Raw genomic sequence first — 24,978 nt, 5'->3', positions numbered from 1 at the left:
ATCTTGTCACCAGCTAGAAACTGGAGGTATGGTTGCCAGTTGCCACTACTACAACAATTTTAACCGAGGCGGACAAAAGACATTAACCAAGATGGTTTCCGCCAAAAGGTCACGGTTAATTAGACCTTAACGAAGGTGATTGCTTTGCCCGCCTCGGTTAATCGATTAAAATCCGTGAGCTCGCCGGTGAGCCCATTCCCGAGCCCACCGATGAGCCCATTCCCAGCCCACGAGCCGGAACCGCCAGGAGGAACCGCCGCCACGTTGCTCGCCGTGGAGCGCGCCAGAGGGCTCCTCCTCACTAGATCCGCGGATCCATGCCGTGGCGGATCCGTGGAGGGAGGGGAGGCGAGGAGGTCGGGGCGCGGGCCGGATCCACCGCCGCCGCCCGATAGATTCGCCGCTAGAGGCTTCCTCCCCGCTGGATCTGCGCCGTGGTGGAGCCATGGAGGGAGGGGAGGAGGCCGGGGCGCGGACCAGATCCACGGTCGGCGGGCTCCATCTTGCCGGATCCGCGTTGCGGTGGAGCCATGGAGGGAGGGGAGGAGCCCGGCGCCGTTGGTCTCAGGGGAGTGCCTCGGTCCTCAGAGAAAGAGAATGGAGAGAGACAGAGTGACGCGGCTGGGAGTGGGGAGGGGGCGCGGCTGAAACCCTAACTCTTGCTTAAATATGAGCCCGGTAGTAGGATAGATATGAGCCTTTTCTGGGCTACGAGTTGGGCAACAATTTTTGCAGGCGAACCATATAGGGTGCCCGTCTCTGAAAATGCATTTATGTTTTGGAGGCGGGTTCCTTATAATGCCCGCCTCGGTTAAGCATTGAGCGAGACGATTGCTGGCCCGACTGTCCTGCCTCGAATAACCGAGGCGGGCAACCAAGGCCAACCGCCTCGGAGCCCCAAAGTGAAACGCTGTGCAAAAGATTTCCTGTAGTAGTGTGCAGGCGAGGCGGGTTGTTAATATAACCCGCCCTGCTCGACCCGCAAAACTGAGAAATTTCAATATTTAACCCCAAATTCGTAAGCCTCTCGATATTTGACATTAAATTCGTAAGTCTTTCAATATTCAACCCTGCGAACGCAAATTGTTTCAATCGCAGGGAAATGAGGATACTACCCTTCCTCCTAATTGAACTGAGTTCGAACCCTCCTCTCCCTTCGCGTATCGTGCCTGTGCGAGTCGGACCAGACGAGGCTGCGACTCCACGAGCTGGAGGGCCGCCGCCCGAGCAATCCTCTCGCGACTGCTGACGCCCGCTGCCGGCTAGCGCCCACCTCCACGCCGTTGTCCGAGAGCGGCAGCTGCTGTGCAAGAACTTGCCGGTATTGTTTCTACATGCACATCACATACATGCGTGTGGTGACCATGGTCCGACAAACGCACGACACGATCGGACGATGGAGCGGACAAGCAGGCGCACCGCGCACAGAGAGACGTGTGGCGTAGGAAGCACGAGGGAGAAAAAGGGAAAGGAGAAGCCGAGGGAGCACGAGCACGTCGGCGGCGGTGTCCTCCGGCCACGATGCGCGCACGCACGTCCTCCGCCGCCTTAGCACTCCGCGCCGGGATCACCACGCGGGCGCCGCGCTTCGCCAGCATGCGCGCCGTCTCCGCGCCGATCCCCGACGTGGCGCCCGTGATGATGGCCGTGTTAGATTGATCTCCTGACCAATAGGCCCAACGGCCTATTGGGCCTTGGTCTCGCGCCCTGATCGGGGGCGCCCAACCCTACATGGTTGGTGGGCCCCCGTCGCACTGCGCTATATAGAGAGGTGGGGGCCGGCGGCTCAAAGTATGAGGTTGGCCGTGAGCCGCAAACCCCACCGACAAACCCTAGACCGATCTCGAGAGGGCGCGCAGCCAGCGACGGGAAGCTCCGCTGATCCTCGCCGTCGTCACTGCTACGCCCGACCGCACTGCATCGACGTCCGTGCAACCTCTACTCCACCCGTCGCTGCCCGTGTGCTACCTCCATCACCGAACCCGCGATGGCCAGCACAACCGCGACATCATCTGGAGGCTCAGATTCATCACCAGCCCCTCTCTCCCCTATCTCCCTCTCGGTGTAGTGTTCTAGGTCTAAATGTGCATGTGTTTCATGGATCTATGAGGTCATCCGCCTAGATCTACTCTAGTCGGTCCACAGAATGTTAACAATGATACCAGAGCCTACTAGCACGTAGATCTAGAACGGGTACCGATTAGAAAGGAAAAGTTGATTAGATCCAGTGTGGATCTAAGCAGAAAAGGGGTCACCCGACGTTCGGTTGAACCCTAACTCGATCCGTCGGATCTGAGAAAAGAAGAAGGGCTCGGTTTTCATGCAAAGAACGAACCCTAAAACCCGAAGGTGATTCGGGGAAAAGAAAACAGTGGCCGTCTCAACCCTAACCCTAACCCTAATCGTCAAATCGGGCTAAAATCCGAACAAATGAATCAAAGAAAGGGGAAGAGGGTGGCTCGGTCACCTCGCCGTCGAGCACGCCGGCGCGCGGGGGAAAAGGAAAGGAAAGGAACCGATTTCAAATCGGAAAACCAAACCCTAACCCTAAAAAGGAAGCCTACCTGGGCTTCTACCCACCGCCGGCAGCATCGCCACCGCGCGGATAGGAGATCGCGGCGTCGCTCCCGAACGGCGCGCGGGACAGGGCCGAGATCCGCACTGCACCTCGCCAAGCGGTCACGGCAACAGGGCACCACCTTGCGGCCCCTCGACGGCGGCGTGCTCAGCCTCGGGCGAGCACGCACGCCGGCGAGAGGGCGCTGGACGGTGCCGCCCTTCTTCTCCCTCGGCCACTGAGGATGGCTGCTGCTGCGGGTCTCTCAGAGCTGCGCTGCGGGGTGAGAGAGAAGGAGAGGAAGTGAAATGAACCTAGGGTTCAGGGAGAGGGGCTGCCCGGGGGGTTTTGTTCGGGCGAAACGGCCGGACAGCCGTCCGATCCGATCCAGCGAACAGGATTTGCTGGACCAGCTTTAGGCCCAGGCGGGCAAACGAAATCCCGACCCAGGCCCAGGTTGCGGCCTGGGCGCGGGGGAGAAAGCGCCGAGCGGCTGGGCGCGGGGGTGCGCTGAGCGCGTGGATGGGCCGCGGCTGCTGGGCTGTTTTCGCTGACGCGCGCGCGCGTGGGCAGGCCGTGGGCCGCGCGTGTGCTGGCTGGGCCGAAATGGTAAAATGAATAGAAAAGTCACAGTTTTTGTTTTTCTTATTTTCCAGAAAACAGTTTGATCAATTTGAATTGATTTTTTATGATAATTTTCTGTACAAAATTTATCCAACGATATTTTTTGTTCAGTAAATAGTAAATTTGCTTCTAGAAAATAGGAAAAAAAAGATTATTAAATGCTAAAGTTTCCGCTGCGTATTTAAAGATGTAATTTTCATTATTAAATTCGAACCAACGGGAGAATTTAATTTTGAAAATGGATATGTTTTAAATTGATTATAATGTTGTTGTTATTCTGACCAACGTTGATTAATGACAATATTATAATGTTTTTTGTTATACATTAATTCTATTTCTGCCCAACGGTGATGTAGAATTAGTGTAGAAAATAATTGTATGTTTTAATTTTGACCAACGTTAAACTAAGGCATGCAATTATTGTTGTTATTTCTGTTCTCACCCTATTTGAATTATGTTTTCAGGAGGATACAACTTGATGAGTTGTATCAAAGAAATCCCCACTCTAAAAGGTGATAACTATATTGAGTGGAAGAAAAAGATAGACCTGGCCTTTATCCTCGCTGAGGTGGACTGGGTTGTCACCACACCGTGCCCTAAAGAACCTGAGGCACCGGTGAGGGAAACAGATGAGACTGATACTGCATGGCAGAACAGAGAGCGGGATTTTGCTCCCGTAAAGATGTCATATGACCTTGAGCATAGGAAATGAGTCACTGCCAACAAGAAGTGTCTGGCAGTGATAAAGAACACGATTGAGCCTGCTATAGTGGGCTCAATTCCAGACTGTGACACGGTCACAGAGTACCTAGACAGAATAAAGAGTCAGTTCACTGGCTCTTCAAAGACATATGCAACCCAGCTGATCAAGCAGCTGGTCACAGAAAGGTACTCTGGTGGCGGCAGTGGCATTAGAGAGCACATACTGAGAATGAGCAATCTGGCATCTAAGCTCAAACCAAACTCAAGGATGAGTTTCTTATTCATTTGATTTTTGCTTCTTTGCCCAAAGAATTTGACACATTTGTTGTTAATTACAACATACAGCCTGAAAAATGGGATTTGGAAAAGCTCATAGCCATGTGTGTGCAGGAGGAGGAAAGAATAAAAGTTTCACAAGATGGTTCTGTCAACTACCTAAAAGATAAGAAAAAGAACTATAATAACAGTTCTTCCTCCAAATCATCTGGAAAAGGTCCCATGCAACAGTCTCAGAACCAGCAATTCCCAGTGGCTAAAGACCAGTGTCTCCACTGCAAGAAGACAGGACATTATAAAAAGAATTGTTCTGATTTCTTAAAGATGATTATGAAGAATAAAGGTGAGAACATTATTACGTTCGTAAATGAATCCTTGTATGTAAAGTTTTCAAAATCTACTTGGTGGATTGATTCAGGTGCAACTATTCATGTTGCTAATTCATTACAGAGATTCCGTTCGATGAGAACTTTGCAAAGAAGCGAAAGTTTCATTAAAGTAGCAAATGGAGAACAAGCAGATGTTGAAGCCGTTGGTGATCTTCCGTTAGAGCTTGCTGATGGCTTCATAATTATTCTTAGAGATGTTCTTTATGTACCTTCTTTGCAAAGAAATTTGATTAGTGTTTCAAAGTTGGACCATGATGGTTATGATTGCCATTTTGGAAATGGCAAATGTCAGATATTGTTTAATAATAAATGTATTGGTCTTGCCTTCCGACAAGACGAGCTTTATTTGTTATCACTTCGTGAAAATGTTAATTCCGTATGTGATGTGAATGAAAATGTATCCTCATCGAACAATGGAAACAGAAAACGAAAGAGAGCTCAAGATGCGTTGTCGAAATTATGGCACTGTCGTTTAGGCCATATTTCGAGGGGGAGAATAGAAAGACTAGTTAAGAATGATATTCTTCCTCCATTAGAGCTCTCAGAGTTAGAACAATGTAGAGATTGCATAAAAGGAAAGTATGTAAAGAAAATTAAGAAAGATGCCAAACGAAGCGCAGGAATTCTACAGATTATTCACACAGACATATGTGGTCCTTTTCCTGTGAAAAGTGTGGATGGTTATGATTCATTCATAACATTCACAGACGATTACTCTCGTTTTGGCTACATTTATCCAATTAAAGAAAGAACAGAAGCGTTGGATAAATTTAAAATATTTAAAGCAGAAGTTGAAAATCAGCATGATTTAAAGATTAAGATAGTCAGGTCTGACCGTGGAGGAGAGTAATACGGTCGGCATACCCCATATGGACAAGTTCCTGGACCTTTTGCAAGGTTCTTACAGGAGAATGGTATAGTCGCCCAGTATTCAACACCGGGCGAACCTCAGCAGAATAGAGTAGCTGAAAGGCGTAACCGTACCTTGATGGATATGGTGCGTAGTATGATAAGTTACTCCACTTTACCCATGAGTCTGTGGATGGAGGCGTTAAAAACCGCCATTCATATTCTCAATAGAGTACCAAGTAAGTCGGTGCCCAAAACACCGTATGAGTTGTGGACAGGTAGAGTACCCTCACTTAACCACTTGCGTGTGTGGGGGAGCCCTGCTGAGGCTAAAGTTTTTAACCCAAACATTGGGAAGCTAGATCCCAAAACAGTGAGTTGCCATTTCATTGGCTACCCAGAAAAGTCAAAATGTTTTCGTTTCTACTGTCCTAACAGACATACAAAGTTTGTGGAAACGAGACACGTGAAGGGTCGAGATGGCGACTAGAGGGGGGGTGAATAGTCTTTTCTAAAACTTAAACGCGTCGGCTAACCGATACAAATGCGGAATTAAAACTATCGGTCTAGCCAAGACTATACCCCACTATATATATTCACTAGCACCTTGCAAAGATAACAATTATGCAACAAAGGTGCCGGGCTAGCTAGAGCTCTCCTAAACAATTCTAGGAGCAAGGTCACACAAACCTATGCCACTAGTACTTTAAGCGACAAGGGAGCTCCTACACATGCTAGTAAGTAAAAGCACAAAGCTAACTAAGCTCACTAGCAATGCTCAATAACAAGGCAACCAATGCCTAATTAGAGAGCGCAAATACTTAGCTACACAAACTAAGCAATGTGACTAACAAGGTTACTAAAACCAAATTAGCCACGCAATGGAGCTACTTCTATGCTACACAAGCAAGAAGGTAATTAGTGAGCTACACAAGCTAACTAATTACAAGAGCAACTACACAAGCACAATGTATGTGAAAGTAATTACAAGCTTATGTAAGGGGGTTGCAAACCAACGGGAAGAACAAAGTTGACACGATGATTTTTCTCCCGAGGTTCACGTGTTTGCCAACACGCTAGTCCCCGTTGAGACAAGCTTCAAGGTTGCCGCCGGTCCTCTTGCTAGTGGTGACTCGCAAGTCACACTCTCCCACGTGGAGTGCTTACCACAAGCTCTAGCACTTGACCCGGCCGGACCACTTGTCGCCCTTCGCGTCTCGCTTTACTAGAGTTGCTCTTCGCGGCTCCCGCGGGGCGAGCACAATGCCCCTCACAAAGCTCTTCTCCGGAGCACCGCATAAACTTCTTGCGGGCTTCGACGGAGACCACCACCAAGCCGTCTAGGAGGTGGCAACCTCCAAGAGTAACAAGCACCACCGGCTTGCAACTCGATCACCTAGTGCCACTCGATGCAACTTCACGATGCAATCGCACTAGAATCACTCACTCACACAATCGAATGATCACTATCAAGTATATGTGTGATGGAGGGCTCCCAAGCACTCACAAGCATGGACACTAAGTCCCTTGAGGTGCTCAGCCACAGCCATGGCCGAAGGCCACTTCTATTTATAGCCCCAAGGGCTAAACTAGCCGTTACCCCTTCACTGTGCAACGGTCGGGCCGATCGGACGCTGGACCTCAGCGTCCGGTCACACGATACGCGCCACGTGTCCCCTGCGTTCAACGGTCATCTTCCGATCCCAACGGTCATCTGCCGACCGGACGCAGCACTTCAACTGACCGGACGCTGGACCCTCAGCGTCCGGTCGTTTCCAGTAAGCTCCCGAGCATGACCGGACGCGTCCGGTCGAACGCGATCGGACGCAGCCAGCGTCCGGTCACTCTCCAGCTACTGCATCACCGTACGTCAGCGCGACCGGACGCAGCCTGCCAGCGTCTGGTGCATTCAGATCCAGCGTCCGGTCAGTTGACCGACGCCAGCATCTTCTCCATTCTCTTCACCCTTGCTCAAGTGTGCTAACCACAAGAATTTGCATCCGGCGCAATAGAAAATAGACATTCCATTTTCCCGAAAGCGCCGAATCCCGCCTCACAAGCTTGGCGGGAGGGAGAGAGGGACCCAAACCCATCTCACCCTTGCAAACACCACCGCCTTTGTAAATGTGCCAACACCACCAAGTGTACACCACCATGTGTATGTGTGTTAGCATTTTCACAATCATTTCCCAAAGGATGTTAGCCACTCAACTTGCCACGCCACTCGATCCTAGCGACAATGCAAAGTTAGATCACTCGAGTGGCACTAGATGACCGATATGCAAACAAGTTTGCCCCTCTTGATAGTACGGCCATCTATCCTAAACCCGGTCATAAACTTCTCTACACACCTATGACCGGTGAAATGAAATGCCCTAGGTTATACCTTTGCCTTGCGCATTCTATTCCATCTCCTCCAATGTCGATGCAACACATGCACCAACACGATCAACAATGATATGATCCATTTCATATCATCACATGATCATATTGGTTCATCGATCTTGACTCTACTTGCTCTTCACCGTTGCCATCGTCCATCGGCGCCAAGTCTTGCTCAAGCTTCACCGCCACGCGGTCCATCACTCCAAAGCCTTCGACTTGCCCTTCACGCTTGCAACCGGTCCATCAAGCCAAGTCTTGTCTTGATCTTCTCCACCTTGATCACATGACTCAATGTCATGTCTCATGTGCATTTAAGCTCCTTCATCATCACATGTGTGAGCTTTGCAACATCTCCAAGCCATTTTCACCTTCATGGCATATGTTGCTCACACACATGTACCTATGGACTAATCACCTGTGTATCTTACATAAACACAATTAGTCCACCTAGGTTGTCACTCAATTACCAAAACCAACAAGGACCTTTCAACACGCTGTCTTCCTAGAGGATGAAATGATTAGGGGGAGCATGGTAGCTCGAGAAATTGATCTTGAAGAGAAGCGGGTGTATGCACCCACTCCGATCATTCATGAGCCATTTTTCTCACTATCTGCTGTTGCTGCACCAACAGTACAAGACACTGTGGTGCCAGCACCTGTTGTTATCCCGCCTATGACAACAATGAATGATGATGAGGAACCTGTGGCTCAGGATCCTATAGAACCTATTGCCACACATGAGGGGGAGCAACAACAGCCTCAAACAGAAAATGTGCCAATTGAGGAGGCCCCTAGAAGGTCTCAAAGAGTTAGAAAATCAGCTATTCCTGCTGATTATGAAGTGTACAACACTGAAGAATTTTAAATGGAGGATGATCCCACCTCATTTGAAGAAGCCATGAAAAGTGACCATTCATCAAAGTGGCTTGAGGCCATGGAAGATGAGATGAGATCAATGAATGCAAATAAAGTTTGGGATTTGAAAATAATTCCTAAAGGAGCCAAAACAGTAGGCTGTAAATGGGTCTACAAAATAAAACTTGACTCTCAAGGGAATATAGAGAGATATAAAGCCCGACTTGTGGCAAAAGGCTTTACACAAAGAGAAGGGATTGATTACAATGAGACCTTTTCTCCAGTCTCATGTAAGGATTCCTTCAGAATCATAATGGCATTAGTGGCACATTACGATTTGGAATTACATCAGATGGATGTAAAGACGGCATTTCTCAACGGAGACTTAGAGGAAAATGTTTACATGGCACAACCGAAAGGTTTTGTCATGGAAGGAAAAGAACGTTTGGGATGCCGCCTAAAGAAATCTATTTATGGATTAAAACAAGCTTCAAGACAGTGGTACTTGAAGTTTGATCAGACAATAAAGAATTTTGGGTTTAAAGATAATGTTGAGGACAATTGTGTCTACGCAAAGTTTAAGAATGGGAAGTTTATCTTCCTTGTCCTGTATGTGGATGATATCTTACTTGCTAGTAGTGATGTCAGTCTACTACTGGAAACAAAGAAGTTTTTGTCCTCAAAATTTGATATGAAAGATCTTGGTGAAGCTTCGTTCGTTCTAGGGATCGAGATTCACCGAGATAGAAGTAAAGGGGTATTAGGACTGTCACAAAAGGCATATATAGAAAAAGTCTTAAAGAAATTTAGTATGCACAAATGTAGTCCCTCACCTGCTCCTATAGTCAAGGGCGACAGATATAGGGATTTTCAATGCCCCAGAAACCAATATGAGATCGATCAAATGAAAGTGGTTCCATATGCTTCAGCTGTCGGAAGCTTGCAATATGCTCAAGTATGTACGCGCCCTGACTTGGCATTTGTTACCGGGTTACTTGGCAGATTCTAGAGCAATCCTGGAATAGAACACTGGAAATTGGTAAAGAAAGTCGGTTATGCTAGTGATAGTGGCTATGCATTATCTACATCTGTCTAGAAAGTTGTTTGTCACTTTATAAGTTTTACCAGTATCTGAATCATACATTTTCAGTTTCATAGTTTCCTGTAAGTTGCATGGTGTTTCTTGTGTGTTTGTTGGTGGTTTATTATATGTTTGTTAGTTTATTATTTATTTATTGGGTGCTTCCACACCTTAATAGATAGGTAAGTACAATTGTTGCTTGGTTTGGCTCTTTCAATTCCGGTTGATTATACAGTGATCTACACATAATTTCTTTATTTGATTTGTAAGCCTGTAATATGTATGGATATGTTCTGGTTGCCTCATAACTTAAGTGTCACATTGTTGGTTTAGGCCAACAAAATGAGGGTGAGGGAGTGAAGGAGTAAGATGGGAGAGAGCCAATGAAGCGGTTGGCCCCAAAGTCCCTCTCCACCTCCCCCTCTCCTCCCTTTATAGGGGAGGTGGGAGAGGAGATTTTCTTTATGCCCTCTGGTGGGATCTGTATTTACATAAATGCCATTGAGGGTTATAAATGAATCGCTGGTGGGGTTTGTATTTATAAAATACCATAAAAAGTTATAAATAACTACTCAGATGATGTTTTATGACTCATAGTATATCTAATTGGGCCCTGAACATGATAGTAGGGTTCCCCAACATGATGTACCCCCAACACACATATTTGGGACTAATACGTTGCCCCAATAGCAATGGCAGTGCCTGTCTGATGAATAGGTCCCAATATTTAGCACCATTATGCTCACTTTGTCAGCCATTATAGGTTCATTATTAGCTGATCCTTTAAAGAATGGAAAATTATAGCGTGGGAATATGTCAATTGTTTGCTTGTTTCGTACAAACTTTGTGGAAGAACAATTTGGCATTCTACTTGGATTTTGTAGCATCTCATGTTGTGTTATTTTGAGACTTCTGTTTTCCCACTTCTATTCTTTCATTGCTTATTTGTCATTGCTCACTTCTATTCTGATGGCGCGCCGCCGGCCTGGCATCCCCGTAGACGAAGGAGCGGTACGCCATGAGGCCTGACTCCTGGACCACGTCGCGGTGGGTCTCGGGCCGCAGCGCCGCGACGTAGAGGCCTAGCGCGTCGAGGTGCCAGCCGCTCCTGCTAGTGAACCCGACCACCACGCCCCCCTCCATCGGGTACGCGTCCGCGTCGCCGAACGGCCCGTGCACCGTCCCCCGGCTCGTCCCAAATGTCACCGACCGCACCACCGGCGGCGCAGACCCGCCGTGCTCCGCGCGGTAGCAGCCGCTGACGCCCGTCAAGAACTCGTACGGAAAGTCCACGTCGATCTGCGCGCCAATGCAAAAGTTACCAATCAAGGTGTCACACGCGTCGTTCTGCTATGCAGAATGTAGATGCAGTAAGACTGGCGTACGGTTCCCCTAGCTGAGTACCTTCACGGAGTGGCTGCTTTCCGTCGCGCCGCCGTGCTTCTCGCCGTGGACTGAGCGGCCGTTGCTGTCGACGTACTCCTCCACACCCTCATCGACTCCAGGGAGTGGCCGTACGTGCCGGTGATGCTCCGGAGTCCGGACGCCCCGGTGCGGGCCGTTGTCCCACGGGCTCCCGCCCCGGCCTCCCCACGGCCCGACCCTGATGACCTTGCTCGACGCGAACATCCTTCGGTGGTGACCGACCGGTTGCTGAGAAAACGGAAAGCATACATGCATGTTGTTTAGAAATGTCAGGTGCTCCAAGCAATCGCCGTACGTACGTGCTCGTTTTCGCGGTGCTATATCTAAAGATGCACACCAAGAGAAAAAAAATAGTTCATGCTGAATGAACGACAGATGTACATTACCATGACTGATATCTTGTCACCAGCTAGAAACTGGAGGTATGGTTGCCAGTTGCCACTACTACAACAATTTTAACCGAGGCGGACAAAAGACATTAACCAAGATGGTTTCCGCCAAAAGGTCACGGTTAATTAGACCTTAACGAAGGTGATTGCTTTGCCCGCCTCGGTTAATCGATTAAAAAAACAAAAAAATTCTGTGAGCTCGCCGGTGAGCCCATTCCCGAGCCCACCGATGAGCCCATTCCCAGCCCACGAGCCGGAACCGCCAGGAGGAACTGCCGCCACGTTGCTCGCCGTGGAGCGCGCCGGAGGGCTCCTCCTCTCTAGATCCGCGGATCCATGCCGTGGCGGATCCGTGGAGGGAGGGGAGGAGGGAGGGAGGTGAGGAGGTCGGGGCGCGGGCCGGATCCACCGCCGCCGCCCGATAGATTCGCCGCTAGAGACTTTCCTCCCCGCTGGATCTGCGCCGTGGTGGAGCCATGGAGGGAGGGGAGGAGGCCGGGGCGCGGGCCAGATCCATGGTCGCGCGGGCTCCATCTTGCCGGATCCGCGTCGCGGTGGAGCCATGGAGGGAGGGGAGGAGCTCGGCGCCGTTGGTCTCAGGGGAGTGCCTCGGTCCTCAGAGAAAGAGAACGGAGAGAGACAGAGTGACGCGGCTGGGAGTGGGGAGGGGGCGCGGCTGAAACCCTAACTCTTGCTTAAATACGAGCCCGGTAGTAGGATAGATATGAGCCTTTTTCTGGGCTATGAGTTGGGCAACTATTTTTGCAGACGGACCTTATAGGGTGCCTGCCTCTGAAAATGCATTTATGTTTTGGAGGCGGGCTCCTTATAATGCCCGCCTCGGTTAAGCATTAAGCGAGACGATTGCTGGCCCGGCTGCCCTGCCTTGAATAACTGAGGCGGGCAACCAGGCCAACTGCCTCGGAGCCCCAAAGTGAAACGTTGTGCAAAAGATTTTCTGTAGTAGTGTGCAGGCGAGGCGGATTGTTAATATAACCCGCCTGCTCGACCTGCAAAACTGATAAATTTCAATATTTAACCCCGAATTCGTAAGCCTCTCGATATTTGACATCAAATTCGCAAGTCTTTCAATATTCAACCTTGCGCACGCAAATTGTTTCGATCCAAGGGAAATGACAATACTACCCTTCCTCCTAATTGAACTGAGTTCGCACCCTCCTCTCCCTTCGCGTATCGCGCCTGTGCGAGTCGGACCAGATGAGGCTGCGACTCCAGGAGCTGGAGGGCCGCCGCCCGAGCAATCCTCTCGCGACTGCCGACGCCCGCTGCCGGCTAGCGCCCACCTCCACGCCGCTGTCCGAGAGCGCCACAGCTGCTGTGCAAGAACTTGCCGGTATTGTTTCTACATGCACATCACATACACATACATGCGTGTGGTGACCATGGTCCGACAAACGCACGACACGATCGGACGATGGAGCGGACAAGCAGGCGCACCGCGCACAGAGAGACGTGTGGCGTAGGAAACACGAGGGAGAAAAAGGGACAGGAGAAGCCGAGGGAGCACGAGCACGTCGGCGGCGGTGTACTCCGGCCACGATGCGCGCACGAACGTCCTCCGCCGCCTTAGCGCTCCGCGCCGGGATCACCACGCGGGCGCCGCGCTTCGCCAGCATGCGCGCCGTCTCCGCGCCGATCCCCGACGTGGCGCCCGTGATGATGGCCGTCGTCACGCCCATGTCCGGGGTCACCTCCTCCGCCGTCGATATCCACCCGAACACGCTCGCGCCAGACGACCCCAACAGGTACCGCACCGCCCGTAGCATCCCCGATAGCGCGCGCGTCCAGCGGGTGGCGCCGGCGAGGTGTGGTGAGGTGATGGGCAGCTGGGGTGGGGGTTGGGAGGGGATGACTGCCGGGGGTGGGGATGACGAGGCGGAGGAGGCGACGAGCGGAGGGGGCCTGGCCGGGTGGAGAGGCACTGGGCGGGCGGCGGGCAGCGGCGGGAGGACACCGGCAACGGGCGGCGGTGTATGCGAGCGAAGTCGCCCGTTCGGCGAGAGAGAAAGCTCGCAAAACCCGCAAGAGCCCGCACGAATCGCATCCCCCGAATCCTACCGCTATCGCGGACGCGCACATCGTCGCCTTCCTGCCCACGACGAGGCCGTGTGGCTCCAGCACCTGCGCCGTGCGGCGCCGATGGCGCCGTACGCCCTGCCCTGCCCGCAGCCGCCTGCGCCTTCAGCACTTCAGCAGCGCCACGAGCGCCTCCGTGCCGGCCAGCGTCTTCGCGCCGGGCATGCCACCCTGGTCCACGGGAAACAAGACAATGAGGGATAGCTAGCGTATTTCCATACCATCAGCGACATGTCAGCGACGATCGTATCAAGCAGGGTACCAATGCAGCGAGCGCGCGATTTGCCGGCACCGTTACGAGGTCGAACTGCTGGACGGCGACGTCGTCCAGCAGCGTGTAGGCGAGGATAGAACGAAAGTTTTGCCGCACTGCACAGGGAACCGCTCACTAGCGCACGTAAGGGCCTGTTCACTTGAGCCAGTCACAACAAAACAGTTTAAACCGGTCGGCTTTAATAGCGTAGGGAGAAGCGAAAAAGCGACAGTTCGGGCTTCTTGATGACGAGGACAAAGCAGCAGCAGCCTGATAACGACGAGGAGAAGCCGCGAGAGTGAGACCAGCGCGTCCCCTTCGGTCGTCGGCCCCTGGTGCCGCCAAATGAAACGGACGCCACGCAACCGGCAGGCCGAACCAAAAAGCGCCCATTGCGGCCCCGCCGCCAGCCGCACGGGAGCACAGCAGCCTCACCTCGTCCCCGTGCCGACGAAAACCACCGACCGCCCCTTGCGAAAACTCATCCTGGATCGCCTTCGCTCACAGCTCTACAGATACGTGCCCACACGCCTTCACGTCATTCCGTATATTTCCGTGTGCCACATGGTCCCAACGTACCCACGGCTTTCAAATCACACGCCTTGTCCCCTCCGCCTCCTCTACAATTTTTTTTCTTCTTTGATTTGATTTGATGAAAAACTCCTGCTCTACAAAATGGCACGCACGATTTTTTGTCAAAAAAAATGGCACGCACGATTTCCACGAATATTTTTTCGCCAGTGCGTTTCAAGTTGCACCCCTAGTCGCCGCTTAATTACGCCCGCAACCTCACAGACAGGCAGTTACGTACGCCAACTAATCAGCCGATTAATTAAATTAAATCTTAGAAAATCATCAAATCAAATCGAACGAACCGCGGACACCGGCCCTCCTAATCCGTTACTCCCCGCTCTCTCTCCTCCGCCATTCCCAAAGCACGCTCCGCTTTCCTTTTGTTTTGTTTTACTCTTCTTCCGCAAATCCGCATCCTCCTCGCATTCCCCCTTTCCGCCCATGCGGATCCGCTTCCTCGCATCCGCCGCCGTCGCCCGAATCTGATCCGGGCGTCCCGAGTTAGGGATGGGGGCAGAAGGGGAGGAGGGGGCTGTGGAGGAGGCCACGGGGTTCGAGGTGGGCATCGTGGTGCCCAAGCTCTCCCGCGCCGCCGCGGCGGGGGCCGCCGCCGACTGCGTGGCGCGGCTGGTGCGAGAGCTCGAGGGCGCCGGCCTGCTCGTCGAGCGCGTCCGCGGCGTCCCCGCTGAGTTCATCAAGGTCTGTCATCTGTGACCCGGTGACGCCTGCTATTTTTTTTTTCTTTTCCTTTTAATTCAGTTCAGCGGAGGCGGAGGCAATAAAGAAGAGCGCGAGCCCTCTAGTATCTGCCTCGCTCGGAAATTATGCAACGCATGCTGCTTGTTAATTTTTTTTTCAGTTCTATAATGCTTGTGGGCCTGCTGTTTGAATTTAGCTGGCTGCACCAATGGGGACCCTGGGGAGAGCTGCTGCTGAGATGCAGATGAAGAAGCTAACCTACATCGGTAATTGGACTACTATATCTACGAAGTATATGATTGGCCGTGGGTGATGTGTTTCATGCTGCTGTTAATTTGCGTCTCAGGAATGGAGCTTCAGTTTGAATGGGACCAGGTCGCAGCATTCGTTAGGCAGCCAGATGGTTCGCTGTTCAGCTGGAGAGAACGCTATTGCTGCTTCCGCTACTTGATATATGGCATTGTAAGTTCACGACTGTCGTCACGTATAGCTATTGATGTGATTGAAATACATTGTAGTTATGACCACTGATTTATCACATATGGTTCTACAATGTAGCTGTGGATGCATTTCTGATGTTTGCTTCTGTGGTCTGCATTGTAAGACTACCAGTGACATGTGTACTTTGTTTTCGTGCTGATCCATATTTTGTCAGATCAATGCGTTCCTGTTCATTGTTTGTTTGCTCGATATTATGTGTGAGAAGTGAAGTATATAACTAATTCACCAAGTGTTTGGCTCTTTTCTAATTTGGATATATCTAATATGATAGCAAGTTGGAATTGATTATTGCAGGTGAACAAGACAAACTCTAGAAATAGTTCTTAGATTTGATGATAAGGAGTTCCATTGGAAGCAAAGTGAGTCCTTATTAACAAGGCTGGAAGCTGAAGGAGTTGTAAAGCTAGTATTCCCTTTGCATGGTACACTAATCTTAATTCTATTTATGCTCATATTTCTGAAACTATTATTGTATGCCAGCTAAAAATTTTGTTGCAGATGAAATTAAAAGGAAGCAACTCCTGAGAAATTGGGCGCTTAATTGGCTTGAATTCACATGGCAACCTATCGATGAGATTTACTCCTACTTTGGAACAAAGGTAGAATGTCCAATGCAGCCTATACATACTATATTCAATTTATGTTCCATTCTGTCTAAAGCAAGTCAATAATTTTTCTACCTTCCTACTTGATTAAAACTCCACTTTGAACTGCAGATTGCAACATACTTTGCGTTCCTAGGAATGTATACGCGATGGCTTTTCTTCCCAGCTGTTTTTGGACTGGCAACTCAACTCATAGATTTTGGGTATGCATTTCACTTGCGATGGCCTCTGTTGGAAAATTTAGTAACAAAATTAATATATTATTTTCTGTCTGTTCTTACTTCTACATTTCTTCTCTCCACGTTGAATTCAGATCATTGCAGTGGTTGGTTCTTCCTGGTTTCTTTATCTTTGTTATTTCTTGGGCTGTCCTCTTTCTGCAATTTTGGAAACGGAAGAATTCAGCACTTCTTGCAAGGTTATACATGATTCATATTGATCTACCAATAACTCATATTGATCTGGAAGTATCAGGCTAATTTCCTCACAACTGTTTCATTACCTTTATGATGCCCTCCAACAGATGGGGTATTAATTGTTCACTATCTGAATACAAAAATCTGGGCAACGAACTCAGCTTCTTGAGTGATTCTCTTACTGTTGAGGAAAAGGAGTTTGGTGATGTGTCTGCGGAGAAAAGAAAGTTACAAAGGAACGAATGGTTTGGTGTCCTCCTTAGAATAAGGAACAATGCTATCATTGTGCTGGCTATCATTTGTCTTCAGCTGCCATTTGAGTTGGCCTATGCTCATCTATATGAAATTACAGAAACTGAGGTTATGAGGTGAGTAGATATGGTTACTGAAAAACTGTGCAATTGACTTGCTAGCTAGCTTTTCTACCGTAGTACTTAATACCAGTTTCCCTTGTTTTTCCATTTCTGGTTGTCATTAAAATCTGCACTGTATTGTTCTGATCAATTTTATATTATACAGGTATTTGTTGACTTCCGTATATCTTGTTGCAATTCAATATTACACCAGAATTGGTGGCAAGGTGTCTGTCAATTTGATAAAGTATGAAAACAACCAAGGAGAAGAGTCTAGTTCCGCTAGTTTAGTTTATAAGGTAAATACCATGAAGTGAAAGATGATTTTTTTTTCTTTATTTTTGGCTTCTTGCCTTATTTCCTTTTCTTCAAATGCAGGTCTTTGGCCTTTACTTTATGCAGTCATATATTGGGTTATTTTACCATGCTTCTTTGTATCGTGATATACTGGCCCTCCGGCAAGTCCTCATCCAGCGCCTCATTGTGTCCCAGGCATGTATGCAGCATAATTGTTTTACCGTGGAATATTTTTGTACCATAGTCCTATTGACGATATGTTTTCCCTTTTTAAGGTATTAGAAAATGTGATTGAGAATTCCATTCCTTACCTCAAGTACAGTTACAAAAAGTACATAGCTGTTCAGTAAGTTTCACATGAACCCTTGTCCTTATACTTCTTATTCACAGAGCAATAGAGTAATATATACAAGAATTCTCTCCCATCTTGCAGCAAGAAAAGGCATGAGAAAGAATCACCAGTGGGTAGGTCAGTCCGATTATCAACAAGAGTGGAGAAAGAGTATTTAAAACCCTCTTACACTGCAAGCATTGGAGCAGAACTTGAAGATGGTTTATTTGATGGTAAGTATTTGTCCTTTTCAGTTCTTTTGGTAGTCAGTTTGGATGTGGTTCTTATATACCACTTGTGCTGCGTTTTAGTCATAGCATTTGCAGTTTGAAAAGGAAAAGCAAATGATGGTGTTTGTGCTTATATTATTGAATCCATTACAGACTTTCTGGAGCTGACTCTTCAGTTTGGAATGATCATGATGTTTGCCTGTGCATTTCCATTGATTTTCTGCTTTGCAGCTCTGGTATGTGATCTCTATCACAAAATCACTATGTTGTTTAGCCTCTCTGTGCTTGTTGCTTCGATGTAACTCTGTTAATGTTGTTGTGAACTACTTTGACTACAGAACAATGTTACTGAAATCAGAGCAGATGCATTGAAGTTGTTAGTCATGTTGAAAAGACCTGTCCCCCGTGCTGCAGCTACAATTGGAGCATGGTTGAACATATTCCAGGTACTAGCTGAACTTTTGAATTTCACTACTTGTGGGTTGTGGGAATATTCACTCTGAGTTTTGTTTTCAGTTCTTGGTTGTGATGGCAATATGCACCAACTGCTTGCTTCTCGTTTGTCTGTATGACGAGGAGGGGAAATGGAGGATTGAGCCAGGACTAGCAGCAATCCTCATAATGGAGCATGCTCTCCTCTTAATCAAGTTTGGTTTCTCCCACTTCGTGCCTGAGGTGATTTTCTGTATTTATCTGCTTCTGTTCAGTTGCACTGATTTCTTTATAACTGAAGCGCCCTTGTGCGGTTTCTTGGTTTTTTTTGTCAATTAGGAGCCTGCGTGGGTGAAAGCAAATCGTGTAAGATATGTAGCTCAGGCACAAAACGTCTGCTCCAAACAACTTTTGAGGAGCATTTCAAAATTTGACAGAAAACTGGATTGATAAACATCATGTACAGTTTAGAAGTTATCGCTGGTTTTGTAGTTTAGGTAGAGCGGTTTTGTATAGTACAAAGTTGTACAAATCTAGCAGTGTAATATGTTGATTCATCTAACAGGTACAATATCTTGATTCATCTAACTGTTAAGTGTAGATATTAGCTTATCGCCACCTGTCTTACCAGTAAATTGGTAGAGGAGAATGCCCTCAAGGGTAAGACTGAGTTTTTTTGTTTCCTCTTTCATTTTAATGATCTGTTGATTTGAACGGAAACTCAGACATGGTGCACCATGTAATGTGCTGTGGGTGATTCCGAAGAGTAAGATACCACCCTAGCCCAGATATTATTCACGGAAGAATATGAATATGCACTGCTCTTTATTCCAATTATTACATCCATGACCTTTGCTAAATTTTATCGCTTTTGACATAACTGAGGTAAGATCTACTGTAGTGCACATACAGTATCAGCCTAAGTCGCCCTTTGAAACGAACGAACGAATGAAGGAGAGAAATGAATTTTGCTCTTGCTTTTGCCCGGCGCTGCCGCCATATCAGCGGAGTTGTGATTACTGGAATTACTGCCTGCGAAAGTTATCTGCAGTCTAGACTCTAGATGCTCAATTGGCGGATCCATCATCGCCTGCGCCGTGGTGCTCCGACGAGCCGTCGCTCTTCTCCGCCCAGGCGCCCAAGCTGAGCTGGCGCACCAGCGCCGCCACCTTCTTGGCCCATCGCCGGATGTCGTCCTTGACCTTGTCGGGATCGACGTCCACGAGCGGACCAGCGCCCAGCCCGGAAAGGAGGCGCTCGAAGCGGGCGCTACCGCGGGACGGTGGCTTCGGCTGGCCGCCGCCGCCGCCGCCGTCCTTGGCCGTTGCCTCGGCCGTCTTCTCGCCGACCGGCATGTGTGGTACCACCGGTTTCTCGGTGCATCGTGAGTTGGAGATCGGTTTTGTACCAGCCCAGCGAGATGTTAGTGTCCCGCACGTCTGGTAAGAGTGAGTTTCGGTCCATGGTTTTTGTTCCTTCCAAGATGCTGCAAGGTGTCGCTTCCAAGCCATCGAACTAAAGATTTCGCGAATTCCTGTGTACGCAGGGCAAGGCTGTTCCTATTCACGTAATATATAAACAGTTCACTAGTCTAAAATTAATTTATTATCTAGATCGATCGATCTCTAGCAGGACAACTGAGCCTCCCTGACCTGTTTGGCATGGTTCGATGTAGTGTGCAGAAAAAAAAATAACATCATCAGCTCAGAGAGAAAAACAGCTCCTTCCCACAGTGCGTGGAACCGATGAAGTAAAAAAACAATAACATCATCAGCTCCTAATTCCCGACTAGCGTCCCGGTCCGGCGGTTGCTCCGTTTGTCCTTGGGGCCGGCGACGGTGCAGAGGATGAGTGGGACACGGCAGCAGTGCGGAGGGTATAGGAGCACGCGCGTTTCAGGGTGGAGCGTCCGGACGCGGATCTCGGCGGCAAAGTGGAGCTCGCCGGTGACGCGGCGCCGCACGGAGCTAGGCGACGACGCGCAAAGGGCAGGATGGGATGCGGCAGCTGTGCGCAGAGGGCGGGGTGGGCGCGCGGCGACGACGCAGAGGATGGGTCCGGGCGGCGACGACGCGCAAAAGATGTTGGCTTCCGCACGGAGGTCCTTTGGGGTCCACCGCTGCAACATCGGCGATGTACTAATGAAACATACCCGACTTACTATTGAAACATGTATAATATCGTTGCTGCAACATCGGAGATGTACTATTGAAACATGCCCAGACTGTTGAAACATGTATAGTATCGTTGTTGCAACATCCGTAAATACAACACGTACAACATGCGCCTGAAGCAACTCCAACATACGCTCGAGACACTTTAAACAAATGAAGCATGGGCTTTTAGAGCAATATCTCCTTACAACACAACACCTGCAACATGCGCTTGAAGACCTGCAACATGTGCTCGAAACACCTGAAACATTCGAAACATAAGTTTTTCAGAACAACATCTCCTTCTGTTTGGGCGAACGGGCACGTGGAGCTCGACAGTGGTGCATGGAGCTCGCCGGTGGTGTGGACGTCGGTGGTGCGGATCTCGGCGGTGTGGAGCTCACTGGCAACGTGAACCTCGGCGGTGCGCAGAAGACGACGTCGCACGAGCCGCACGGAGCTGGGCAACGGCGCGAGGAGGGCAGGGTGGGGCTGGCGCAACGACGCAGAGGACAGGTTGGGCGCAGCGACGACGCACAGGAGAGGTGGGGGCGGCAGCACGACGCTCAGACAACACGTGCATTTCACAACGTAGCCTCCGTCTGTTCGAACGCTCGGGGTGTATCATTATCGTTCAATTTAAGAAGACGATTTGCTAAGGTGTGAAGAAGCCGGCCAAAGCTGTCACCAAATCAGATGATTAAGCAGTACTTGTATAAAAGGGACAAATTCAAGCAGCAGACCTCGAATTTTCCAAGTCACATGATTAAGCAGTACTTGTACAACTTGTTTGCTTTGATGTCTTTTTAGACCAATTACAAGGCAGAACTTTTTTCAAAACTCACAAGAGAATGTAAACAAGAATGTTTCCAAGAGAACCTCAGAGGGCAGCAGCACAAATAACCAAAGGCCATACGTACTAATAAAATATTTTCATAGGCTTAATAATATGTCATCGGTACAATTGTACAAAGGTGGACTTAACTATGAAAATTTGTAGCAGTTTTAGATAAGCACGTTTCCTCATACTCCAAATCTTGAAAGCTGTATAAACACCAACCATCCACAATGTTTTTGATAACACAAAACGAGTCATTGACCATTGTTGTCTTAGTTTGCCTGCCTGTTCTTCTTCTTGACACCAGACTTGGCAACCTGGAGGCTGCGGTACACTGCGCTCAGCCTTGCAAGAGCTGGCTTGGTAAGATCAGGCCTGTAGTAGTTGTCACCGACCTGTACAAACAAGTAAAACCACAACAGTTAAACTGATGATGCCAGCTTGCTCAAATAAGAACTACATATCAGGGCAGACAACATGCCTCTCGTTTGAAAAAGGGTTACAAGTGCTAAAAAGCAAGTAGCATCATTTTTCAAGCAAGTAATTTCAACTCAAGGGTGCAAAAACCATGCTTCCAACAAAGGACTTTCAAGACAATTGACGAATACCCAACGAGCTCAGAAGATCAAACTTATCGAATGATGAATCTTCTTATATGTTAAAGTTCATCAAACAACAACTGTAAATGGGAACCACAAGGGCAAGCACACAGAAATAGGGATGTAAGTCAGCTGGCCCTGAACCAGCATACAGGTCATTTTACGTGGATTGCCAGCCCTAACCAGAGATTATTCTCACGTGCTACTAACCATCCACAGTTTTTATAAACTGGCGCATACTTGATCTTTTGTAAAAAAAAACGGTATTAGAACTATATCGATAAAAACAGCTACAAAAGTGAACCAAGAACAATAAGTTAACAGTATGACAAGAATGTCAAGAAGACTATGTTATAATAAACAAACTCTATTCACATTCAGAAGTGCAGATAGGTTAATGTACCTTAAAGATTAAGGCTCATCATAGCAATTTTATAACTAGTTACCTACAGATATTTATAAAATAAAATCATCTATATTTGAGGGGTACAAAGTTCTAACCAGATTATCTTCAACTAGAACTACATCAGAGGACACAAATTACATAAAAGATTGAACATGGAATGGGGTTGTTCTATACCTGGTTCTTGACAGCCTTGGCCATCTTGCGGGACTCCTTGCGCATGACAGACTTGTGGTGGAGGCTGGCGGGCTTGTTCTGCTTCTTTTTTTTTTGGTTGTCGAGAGGACCACCGCAACCTCCTTCCCACTGGCTGGCTACACTGTCACGGTCTTCTTGTTGGCAAGGCCTGAAAAATAACCAATCAGTGCCACCGATGGCATAAAAAGGTCAAATGAACAGGCTAGTAAACAAACACAAACCAGAGTGCTTGTAGGAGTGAACATTGTAGAGATTGTTGGACTCCTTACTGAACTGAACCTTGGCATTGCGGTTGCCGAACTGTTTGATCAGGAAGGAGTTATTCTTCCTCACGATCTCCCAGACCAGGGTATGTGGAACCGTCGCCATTTATGCTTACCTAAACCAGGAATCCAACACACAATGATACATCGTCTAAACAGGGAAAACTATCTGATAAACACCAGAATCACTATCTCACTAACAATTTCAGTACAGCATAGATCTATCAGACTAAAGAAAGATCAGAACATAGAATGACACAGCATAATATCCAGAAGATGTCTGTTCCACAAATTAACTTCTACAGAATTATATATTTAGTTGACCAATCTAGTGGCCTGAAAACTGTATGCAGTAGCAATTCTACGAGTAACAAATGCTATGATCAACAAACCCCACAAATTATAGCACTGAGGCGAAGAAGGCACAGGTAACAAATGAAACTGGGGGCAAATCGAGCACTAGTGGAGTTCAACGGGAGGCCCTCCAATATTTCAGGCGATGAAATATAGGAGATGTGAACTTCAAATAGATCGATTTACGCGCACTAAAGAAGTCAGCCTATATTAGTAATTAACACAGGCCAGTTCATGTAAGAAAGTCGACGCGAGAAGGGAAGATTTCTTCTCACCGTGGATTGGAGCGACACACCACACTAGATGGCAGTGACAAACCGCTGATTTTGCTTCTTTCCGGTGCTCGGCTGCTGGTGGAAGGTGATATCGATGCAGCGGCACGAGGTTTAGAAGCTCACCTTACATAGCGGAGAGAATTATCTATCGGGCACTCAAAACAAACGAACCAGAGTTTTGTATTTGGCACTAGAAAAATTAAATTTTTCTATTTGACATCAAATTAAAATTTTATTTCTTAAATGGCGCTGCTGTCCATTTTCATTGGTTATCGGTTAGTTGACTGATTTGACCGGGCCATTTTTCTCTCCCTATATCCAATGTACCCCTCTGTTACTGAAATTTGGCCGAGCCCCCAGAATCCCAGATCCCACGACCTTCTTCCCCTTCTTCCCCAGCTCTGTTGTGCCACTGTGCGAGGCTGCCCTGGCTCCACGACCGGAGCGCGAGCAAGCCACCCCGCGAGAGGTCGGCCGTGGCCTCTGCTCGACAAGCCGCGGCCTAGGGAGGGGGGGGGGGGGCATGAGCCGCCGCAGCTAACTAGCGAGGCTCCTCGACGAGCCGCGGCTTGGGGTGGTGGCATCGGAGATGGTTGTGGGCTTGTGGCCGTGCGAGTAGCTATTAACGGTGGCGGAGCTTGAGCGCGACAATGGCGAGCGCATGGCGCAGCGAGCAAAGGTATAACCGCGAGCGAGAGGGAGAGCAGCAAGGTATAACTACGTCACACACGCCGCACTGCCCCGGCGTCTGCTGCACTGTCAACGCGGCTGTCGCCTCAGCGCCATAGCCACCCGCTGCTCGCCTTGTTCCGTAGCTCTGCAAAGCTACAACCCCACGCCGCGCTGGACGGGCGTCAGCTGCGCCACGCACATCGCCCGTCCTCCGCGTGCAAGCTCTGTCACGGCCATGCCGTGGTGTTGAGCCCGCTCCTCCAGCTACTTATACAAGGGGCGCCCCTCTTGCCTCTTGACTCTCCTCCACCACGCCAACCACGCCGAGCCGCTCAGCTCCGCAGCCACCCACCCCTCGCTCATCTTCTTCCTCCTCTGTCCTTGCACAGAGAGGAGAGCGCCAGTTGATCTCCCTCTCCGCGCTGCAATCAGCCGAGGTAGCTAGCCTACGTGAATCCCCTACCTCTCCTCTCCCTCCTTATGCCTTTGGATTCGAGAATGGCGGACGAAATCGCCCGCTAGCCGAGCTCCAGCAGCCGTCCATGGCGGACGCGTGCCTAAGGAGCACGACGACGCCCTTGCTTTGTCCCTTTCTGTGTTCCGTACCCCTCTCCCTCTGTTGTGTTCCTACGGGCCCAAGACCAAAAGGCCGAAGCCCGTTTAGAGCCAGCAAGCATGGAACACCTCTCCAGCAACCACGTGCATGAACCCTACAGGCCAATCACGCACATGAAAATATGAATATTCCATTTTGCATCAAACAAACAACCATCTTCTAAAATCTATATCTCCCACGTTTATATTGGTCTAACTAGTAATGGTTTATTTCCGTTTCGTAAAAATTGTAATGTCACCAATTCAAATAACCTTTTATGATTTCTTTATTTGACAACATGTTTATTTA

At 48.9% G+C, this 24,978-nt stretch overlaps 2 protein-coding genes, 1 non-coding gene and 2 pseudogenes across 3 annotated transcripts; 2 read left to right on the top strand and 3 right to left on the bottom strand.

Moving 5' to 3' along the window:
- Window positions 1-10,416: 10,416 nt before the first annotated feature.
- Window positions 10,417-10,519, top strand: LOC136462128 (small nucleolar RNA snoR99). Its single transcript, XR_010760647.1, has one exon. It is a non-coding gene; the product is annotated as a small nucleolar RNA snoR99 (small nucleolar RNA).
- A 147-nt stretch (window positions 10,520-10,666) lies between these two features.
- LOC136460921 (uncharacterized) lies at window positions 10,667-12,066 on the bottom strand (annotated as a pseudogene).
- A 2,743-nt stretch (window positions 12,067-14,809) lies between these two features.
- Window positions 14,810-18,931, top strand: LOC136458821 (anoctamin-like protein Os01g0706700). Its single transcript, XM_066458737.1, is given in 17 exon segments — window positions 14,810-15,154; window positions 15,351-15,420; window positions 15,501-15,616; window positions 15,950-15,967; window positions 15,969-16,077; window positions 16,154-16,254; window positions 16,372-16,463; window positions 16,574-16,678; window positions 16,784-17,044; window positions 17,196-17,328; window positions 17,408-17,521; window positions 17,602-17,672; window positions 17,760-17,890; window positions 18,041-18,123; window positions 18,226-18,333; window positions 18,404-18,562; window positions 18,659-18,931. Coding segments are annotated over 17 exon segments (1,974 nt in total). The 5' UTR covers window positions 14,810-14,962; the 3' UTR covers window positions 18,770-18,931.
- A 155-nt stretch (window positions 18,932-19,086) lies between these two features.
- LOC136456436 (uncharacterized) lies at window positions 19,087-19,830 on the bottom strand. The gene has a single exon (XM_066456303.1). It carries the CDS (start codon window positions 19,828-19,830, stop codon window positions 19,387-19,389), a length of 444 nt encoding a protein of 147 aa, XP_066312400.1. The 3' UTR covers window positions 19,087-19,386.
- Window positions 19,831-21,402: 1,572 nt separating this feature from the next.
- Window positions 21,403-22,879, bottom strand: LOC136458820 (large ribosomal subunit protein eL28z-like; annotated as a pseudogene).
- Window positions 22,880-24,978: the final 2,099 nt, after the last annotated feature.

This window comes from Miscanthus floridulus, chromosome 6 (genome assembly GCF_019320115.1).
Source record: "Miscanthus floridulus cultivar M001 chromosome 6, ASM1932011v1, whole genome shotgun sequence".
NCBI lineage: Eukaryota > Viridiplantae > Streptophyta > Magnoliopsida > Poales > Poaceae > Miscanthus > Miscanthus floridulus.
This window is presented reverse-complemented; position numbering and strand designations above follow the sequence as displayed.